The 9,247-nt window shown below is 40.7% G+C and overlaps 2 protein-coding genes across 2 annotated transcripts in view; both read right to left on the reverse strand.

Annotated features, from left to right (window-relative positions):
• The window catches only part of pcdh15a (protocadherin-related 15a), a 212,666-nt gene that overhangs the window by 21,814 nt on the left and 181,605 nt on the right, over positions 1-9,247 (reverse strand). The window lies entirely within an intron of this gene.
• LOC136705485 (protocadherin-15-like) lies at positions 2,997-4,214 on the reverse strand. The gene has a single exon (XM_066679088.1). It carries the CDS (start codon positions 4,212-4,214, stop codon positions 2,997-2,999), a length of 1,218 nt encoding a protein of 405 aa, XP_066535185.1.

Genomic DNA, 9,247 nt, shown 5'->3' on the forward strand with positions numbered 1-9,247 from the left:
ATATAAATGGCCCACCCTGAATAATAAAATTATTACCTAAGAGACTGTGAATAAAATTACAAACTAAAAAAAGATATATTTCTTTTTCTTCAACGGAGAAGTCCAAATCAGACAGACCAGGGCATGGTTCAAATAAATAATCAAAGCTTGTACTATAAAACACCCAAATCAACTGTGATAAGTTCCTCAGGGTAAATAAAATCACTTGGACCCCACATTTAATAATGAGGCATGAATAGATGTCATCAGGCTCACAGGAGGGTATGTGTTGTAGGGAAAGTAGGGTGCTTTATGTGTTCATGGAGTTATTCATCTGAAGGCACCCTGAGAGACTGATTGTGAGCATTGAATGCAGCTGGCTGGTGGCAGGGCACACTTTTCCTGTCAGTGAACCCACTGCCTATTATCTCTTTTGTTTGTGCACACTGCACTTCTTGACTCCTTTGATTTCCGAAAGGGCAAAAGCTTCCGGAAAAAAAAAAAAAAAAACTGTTCAAAACCAGGCTGACCTCAGGAGGTCTTACGCCGTTTGACAGCTCTTTAGAGCAGGTTATTGAGTGTGATAACCAATGCCAGCGAGAGGGGAAAAAAATTGGGCCACCATAGAGGCGGCGAGAGATTAAGATGGAGATGAATTAGCACAGTAAGCGAACACAAGCGGTGAGTGGACGTCTATATGCAGCCTTTGTCCACTAGTAAAGAGCAGTCATGGGAGGGAAAAAAGTAAAGCTAAGGATGTAAAGTTAAAAAACGCACAGCAGAACAAGGACTACAGCACCATACAGTATAACAAGCTTGCACAAAAAGCACTTGTGGTCGAACCTTTAAAATGCACCTTCATTCAATATAACGGCTGAGTAATTGACATCGCTGACATAATCACTGGGACTGTAGACACCATGCAGTCGTATTGATCTTCACACTCGACTGATCCTGACCTCTGCTATCATCATCAGCTCCTTCTAAAGCAGTTTACACATAGAAAGTGTGTGAACCATTGCTGATAGCATGAACTTGGCAAGTCTGGGGCTGGCTTTTTGTCATGCAGCCAGCTGCATGTTGCACTGAAGTGCTTATTATCACAATACAAAGCTAGGTTCACATGGCAGGTGTCATTCCCACCAATTCTGATATTTATGTTTTTTTGTTTTTTGTGACCTCTACCCAAATATGAATAAAATTGGTCATTCTGATTAGGGTTGTTGAGACAGGGCGAGATTGGCGCTGTGGTCCTTGATCGTTTTAGTATTTTGACAAAAGCAAGTCACAGACATTATTATATTAAGACCCGAGGGAACTGTGTTAACATTCAGAAACGTGGTATAATTTGTCCCCTTTTCAGGTTATTTCATTCCAAATTCAAACATGATTCATACAGACCTGAAAAAATATTAAAGACATATTGATATATTAACTATTTTCTCTATTCCATCCATTATCTGTAACCGCTTATCCAATTTAGGGTCGCGGGGGGTCCAGAGCCTACCTGGAATCATCGGGCGCAAGGCGGGAATACACCCTGGAGGGGACGCCAGTCCTTCACAGGGCAACACAGACACACACACATTCACTCACACCTACGGACACTTTCGAGTCGCCAATCCACCTGCAACGTGTGTTTTTGGACTGTGGGAGGAAACCCACGCGGACAACACACCAACTCCTCACAGACAGTCACCCGGAGCGGGAATCGAACCAACAACCTCCAGGCCCCTGGAACTGTGTGACTGCGACACTACCTGCTGCGCCACCGTGCCGCCCCATTTTCTCTATTTTTAATTATTATTATTATTATTTATGGTTTTCAGGAGTTTCTATTTCAGGAATGTACCCAAATAACAGATAAAGAAATTATGTTTTTCTTTTTTTTTTTAAATCTGCTTTGAACAGTCTCTAAATCTCTGTTCTCTCTACAGCAATGCATTTCCATTCATAACCCTTCAATTTAAAATGAAAATAATTTGGACATATCTGCACAGACCATTCCCCACTGTTGTCATCCACCTTCCCCTCCTGCGGCGGAAATGATGAAGACGATGAGGACCGTGGAGTTGGAGTTGTATAAAAGCCACATGAATTCTGATCAGGCTGTTCAGAGGGAGTCGCACTGCAGTGTATCAGAAAAACATGGGATTTGATCGTGGTCCCAATCCAACCCGAATATGCCGGACTCTGTATGGTTTTCTCTATTCGCAATGACAGACAGATAACACAGCTGTGACACATATGAAGAAAAATCAGCCTAGGGCACTTCTTACTGTGGGCAAACTGTGCCAACCTGGTCAGTGATGTGTTATTTTCATTTGAATGTTTGTAGGATTTTGTCAGCTGGTAAATTCCAGCTATGCTTGTGGTTTAATATGCAACAGTAAGAAAGCAAGAGATGAACTTTACAACAGATTTGACTTCAGTGCATGTCAAGCCTTTAAAAATGAATGAACTAATCCATACATTATAAATTACAGCTGAACTTTATGACTTGCTCATCCTGTCCTACACTGTCATAAAATGTACTATATTCTTTGAATATATAAAATTGCAATGGAAAGTGGAATAATTATGCAACCAGCCCAGTGATATTTTGTTTTTCTTTTTCTGAGTGTAGCAGTACTGCAAGTTCATCGAGGAGCACATCTCACTCTCCACTTCTCCGAAAAATTTCACCATTTGGATCCCAAATGAACCTCTGATCTGTGTAAAATAAGTGTGTATCAAAAGAGGGAAAAATTAATAATCTAAATATGTAGATCATAATATCAGCAGGGTGCTGATAGTGTTTCATTAGCATAAATGTTTGATCATGTAAAGGAAGCCTTAAAAAAAAGACATTTCAGTGAGATAAAAATACATTTTATCACATAATACAGCAGAGAAGAAAAGACCAGAGACATGTTATAAAACTGTTTTTTTAAAGTAATTATAGAGAGATGAACCAATATGAAAAGAGTATAAGACGGAATGTTCCAGTGGCTTCAGTCAGAAAGATTAACACCTGGCTAGAAAATGTCTATGTGCTCATTTGAACCTGAACTATTGTTGGCTGAATCTAAATCCTCAGCTGAAGAGTCTGAGTAGGAGTCAATTTCACCCAGCTGCTCTTCTTCAGATTCAGTCTCAGGTTCAGTTAATATCATGTTATTGCCTTTCTTTGTGTCTAGTGTATGATTTCTGTCTGTGGGGCTATAGCAGGTACTGGTCGATTTGCTGAGGCCACCCTCATTATGAGAGTATCTCAGAATTCCTCTAAGATCCAGCCGCAGCCCTTCAGACTCCAAAGGCACAGGACGGAGTTTGGCTAGCACGTCCCTGACTGGAGATAAAAGAAAAGGAGGAGCTACAAGAGGAGGAGGTGTAGAGATCCGGAGAAGAGGAGGTGGTGAGAGACTGCAATGAGAAAAGGGAGGAGAATAAACAGTGGGCCTTATTGGAGGAGGGGATGGAGGAAGAACGGTGGGTGTGGTTGGAGGAGGAGACAGAGAAAGAGCATCAGGTGGAGCTCCAACAGTGGGAGGAGAAAAAACAATGAGTGTGGCATGAGGAGATGGAGGTGGAGTGTCTGGCACGTCCGCTATAATCTCCAGCTGGACCTCGCAGGGCTCCACGGTGACGTAGCTGGATATGCTGTTGCTGAACTTTCTTAGCACTGGAGGGGTAGGACGCTGAGCAGGGGCCAGAGGAGGGGTCTCTCCATCACTGGCAGTGATTAAGATGCAGGGGGGCACATCTTTTCCCACTGACATTGGACTGTAGGGGGGGCTGATGGTGGCCAGGAGGTCGTCCAGGTCTAGTGAAGCGCGAGGTGTCCTCTCGGCCTGAGCCTGCTGCTCAAACTGCCTGGCCTGCTCCCTGACCGATAGCTTAGTGTTCCGGCCATTCAGCAACTCCATATCCACATCAAGCTCCTCCCTGCTGTCTTTAAGCTCCAACTTCAGTCCTTCCTCTGGCCCCTTCCACTGTGAGGGGTCCCAAAGAGCCTGACGTCGAACATAAATCCCACTCCCTCGACTGTGGGATGGGAAAGACCAGAAGAACCTCTCACTCCATGGGCTCACGGGGTACACTTTCCGGAAGCTGTCTTGTCTGTGGCCCTTTATGCTGGGGTCAGGGCTCCTGGAGGTTACTTCCTGGTACAGTGGGTTTTCATGGATGAATGGGTGCAGGTCACAGAGGAAGGTGATATTGTTTTCAGATTTGCACAAGTTGTTTTGCAGCATGCAATTTATTACACACTGCTTATGTTTAACACTGAGCCTCTTCAAATCGGCTTCTTGAGGTATTGAATTCTGGTGGCTGGTTCATACAATAAGATGAAGACACAGAGGAAAAAGACTTGAAATATGTATTTAAAATATCATAGGACACTAGGGAAGGAAAAGCAGGAAAGGATTGTTTAAGAGAATGACTGCTGCCATTCAAAATCGTTCATGTTGTTGATAAAGCTGTGAGGTACACATCTTCAAACTGTATTTATAACTTCATTGTCCTATGTAGATCCAAATGTCATATAATGCTAGTCATTATATAAAAAAATATGCCTGGTAAAAATCCACTTGAGCCAGGGATGGGGATATGAGGATACTGTTTTGTTACTAGACATATTAAAATATTACATTATAATGCAGAAAAGCCCAGCTGCTATTCACACCTGGCATTAACATGCATCTTGGGTAATCTGATATGTGGAGAGACCTACGTACAGCATTGTGATCCAATTATTCAAACTCCTTTGGAGATGGGCAAGGACTCATGTGACCACACAGCAGCTGTAGCATATTGCATAGCTAAAGATTCCCCTACTGCAACAATCCACAGCAGAAACAAAAGCAGTTGTGGAGCTTATTTGTTCATTTGCTAAGCCAAGACATTCCACTTTAACAACTGTGGACTTGATATTGTAAACCTGGCCAACATCTATCTTCCATGGACAGTGTAGTGACCCAACAGGTAGTGCAGCTGTCACATAGCTTCAGGGGTTGTGGGTCCAAACCCTGCCTTAGGTCACTGTCAGTGAACCTTTTGGTGTGTTCTCCTTGTGGTAACATTCTTCTAGCATTTTCCACACTTGTCCATCAGATTGCCAGATAAAAAATCATGATTCCACTGCTTCAAAGTCCAGTGGTGGCATGCTTTATACCACTCCAGCCTATGTTTCACATCATACTTCATGAAGTAAGGCTTGCATTCAGCTACTTGGCCATGGAAATCCATGGTATGAAGCTTCCAGTGCACATTTTTATGCTAAAGTCGGTAGAGCACAGGCAAATGGTGTGCACTGTGCACCTCATCACATGCCGACCCCACTCTGTACATGATCTGACACTTTGTGGCTGAGTTGCTGTGGTTCCATAATACCAGTCACAGTTAATTATGGGAAGAGGTTTCACAAACTGTCTTGCTGCAAATTTGGCATCCTATTGCAGTACCATACTTGAGTTCAGTGAGCACTTTACAATGACCCACTTTTTCCCAAATGTTGGTAAAATCACTGCTGGATGATTGGTTTTATACACCTATGTCAGTGGGACTGGTTGAAACACCTGAATTCAATGATTAGGAATTGCGTCCCAATACTATTGTCTTCAGTGATTGATGTTAATACCAGGTATGACCAGGGCTTATGAGAAATGGCTTTAATTTTTACCTGTAATAAATGTGGGGCTGTTAGAGCAATGACTGACTAAGAAAACTTGATAAAACAACATACTGTGATCTACATGGTCTACTGTGAACATTATTAAAGTATTGCAAAATGATTTTTGCTATACTGAACATTCCCTGACCTGATAATATATTATTAACTGCTACACACACCTCTCCATGCTGTTTATGGCACAAAACATACATTTCATGTCCTCCATAGTTTTTGTGGAACATGCCAAATGCAACCTAATCCGCAGTGGGTTACCAGAGTTCTATTTCAGAAAGCCTTATGTTTTTGCCATAAAACAGAGAGGGATCATCCAAATATGCTCTCTAACACATACTGACACAAAGAGATTTATAGCACAGCTGTGTTAGTTATGAACATGTGGATGCAGCACCTCTAGCTTTTTTAGGATCACGTGTACACAGACAATCTGAGGCAACAGTCAGTCTGAAATTGAAGGATGTCTAAAGCTTTGGGCACACTACACAATTTTAAGTTTGATGCAGATTAAGGACTACATTTGCCATCTGACTTTTGCTGATTTCTATGGCAACTGATAAAATGGTGTGCACCCACTCAGTCACTAGGGATCACACACTACACAACTTCTTACTTGTCGCTGAACCCAGCATAAAATTATATGCCAAAATCACATGCCTCATATTACCTAGGAGACACAGATGGAAACACTGGAGTACAACAGCTTGCTGATGTCTATGCATGCTCCAGTATTTGTGTTGGATCAAAAAGAAACAAGCAAGATAAAGGTCCTTGGTTGAAATCTTGGTTGGAAAGACATGATCTGCATAGTTTATGCAAACTGCATGCAAGTAAAATAGCACATTCTCTAGGCTAAATATGAGTCTGAGTATGATATTTCCATTTCACCTTAAACATGAATGAACATGCTGTGTTCATTTATTTTACATTTTAATCACACTCATATATACCCCCAGAATCAGGTCTAAAAAAATCAAGCATGTCTCACAACCAGGCCAAAAAAAACAAACAAACAAGCAAAATAAAAAAAAAACTGTGTAGTGTTACCCTGGCTATTGGCACTGCCTTGGCCTATGGACTTGAGGAAGTCACAGAACCACTCTAATAGTGTTAGGGGGTGTGGATGATATCTATGTGCTACATCTTAAACACAGATCGCATTCACACAAACTTCACTCTGTCATCACCAATAACATTTTATTATTCTGCTCCACTCATTAAATGGGCCTACACTTTCGCTACAACATTAAACAACAATACACAGGGAGGGCTAATAGGCAGAGCCTTCAACTACCAGCCACGAGAGCAAGTAAGGCAGTATTGTTAAAATTCACTATCAGTAGCCAAGAGTGAAAGATGAACAAGAGGGGCATGTACAGGGAGAGTCAGAGAGTGAGAGAGAAAATAAAAATGTAAATAACTTACTGCAGTCTGAGTTGAGAGCAAAAGGGAAGAAATGAAATGGGCAGAGAGAGAGAAAGACACATGCAGAGAGACACAGACAAACAGCAGGTGAATGTGAGGAGAAGCAGAGAAAGCTCTGCCTGAATATGAGACACAGACATGCATTTATATGAACAAAGAGAAGCAACAGGAGGACTGCCTTTCTATTAGACTTTTCACTCGCCCATAAATGATGCATGAGTTATGCATGAACAAATTACTTACCCATGTTATTACAGTCTGTAAGTATATTAACACAGCATACATGTTGATAAGCATCACCGGGGATGTAGAGGAGGAATGGATGTAGGGTCTTAACGGGTGAATCATGTGATAAAACTGTCCTGAGGGGCACTGTTTATAAAGTTATGCAAAAACTACATAAACCCTGTATCACAACTGACTGAGACTTGCGTAAACGTTTGCAAAAGCTCATTCCATTGGGTGTCATTTGACATAAAGCCTGTATTTGCCAAATTCAGTGTCTATCTTGACAACACAGCCATCTAATTCTAGGCTGTGCAAAACAATTATGGGGTGAAATTAAAGATGTGTTCTATAGACTCTAACTTTCACAGTAACGTAAATGCAGAGCATCTGAAAGTACAATGCCATATTGTTCAATGTACAAGTATTATAATGTATTACTTTTTTTCCCACCCGAGGTAAATCTCACTGTCAGTATAAATCAATATTGAGACAACTTGACATCAACGTTTGCATAAAAAGCCTTTAAGACAGATTTTATAAATATTTATGTATGAGTATGTCAGCTATTGTAGCACACTTTTTGTAGGTGTCAAGTAGTCTTATGGATTTTGGCCCTACAGCACAGTGTTTTCATAATGGCTATGGATGTGAAACTCCAACTCTGGACCTTGAATGGAGCCTACCAAGGTCCAAAGTTGAAGATCTCTACATTTCTGGAATATTCACCACAGTAAATTATAAAGAAAAGACAACAACTATAAATCAAGATAAAGTCGAAAGGTTCTGCTCTCTAAGTTGTTTCCAACAAGCCCACACACCCACACACATGCACCAACTCCTCAAAGCGTCTGCATCTCACTCTGGCTGTCTTTGTGTTTGACTTAATAGATTAACAAAAAAATCTTTGGCCTTGTCGCTTTGAGTTAGCAACTGCATTTATTCTGATTTCATTAAATGAACACTTTATTTACCTTTGAGAGGCAATTATGTCTCAGCTGAAGTCTCAACCATTACCATTTCATTACACATTTAAGGCTGAATTTAACTCAGTAATGGGACCTTATTTCATTTATAGGTCAAGATGTGCCTAGCTATCACACTGACCATCAAGTGGACAACAGCGAAACAAATTTAATCCAGACCTTACACCATATGGCATGGAGAAACCCTTTTTTGTGCTTTTCAAGAAAGCCACAAATGCCCTTTAGAGAAGAAAGCTTCATCTCTCTTCTCCAAATGATGGATGTAGTCACTGCGGGGCAGTTAAAGGCCATCCTGGCCAGCTTTCACTTTGTCTTGCTTCATGGATTCATTACTACTTCCCCAATTGGTGGGTGTTTCTCTGGTCATTTTTCAACTGGACCAACAAGCATGCTCTGATAAGCTAGGATAACAAAGTGTGTCAGGGGGAAAAATTAAGTGTCATGTCAGTTATATACTGATACTGATGTTAATGCTACAACCACATAGTACAATACAAAAGGATTCCAACACTAAATATGCCTTGCGTTCAATGTGAAATGTTATTTCATTCAAAATTATTATTTGAAACAGAACAAATCACATTTTTAAAACCTTATATCAACACTACAAAAGTGGTTGAAATGAGACTGATGTCACCCTGAGAAAGAAGAGATTTCCCTTCATCAACAGAGTAAATCTGTTTATCTGATAGAAATCAGAAAAAAAAATAAAATAAATAAAGGAATATCAGATGAAGGACAAACCCTCTAGACATTTGAGAGAATTAAACATACTCCTGACTATAAACTCACTCAATTTTCAGAATGACATATAGTATCACAAACACACATTGACTAAAATGTACATGAACATTTATTCATTATTCTATGCACATTCTTTCACACACGCACTTGAAACACTTATCTGAACACAATTTAGCCCAACTGTTCAAGTCAGACAGAATTTCCCAAATATTTGAATTAC

This window comes from Hoplias malabaricus, chromosome 8 (genome assembly GCF_029633855.1).
Source record: "Hoplias malabaricus isolate fHopMal1 chromosome 8, fHopMal1.hap1, whole genome shotgun sequence".
NCBI classification, from domain to species: domain Eukaryota; kingdom Metazoa; phylum Chordata; class Actinopteri; order Characiformes; family Erythrinidae; genus Hoplias; species Hoplias malabaricus.

Excerpts from the sequence above, each read along its gene's own strand:
- LOC136705485 (XM_066679088.1), bottom strand. The coding sequence starts at position 4,214 with ATGCTGCAAAACAACTTGTGCAAATCTGAAAACAATATCACCTTCCTC.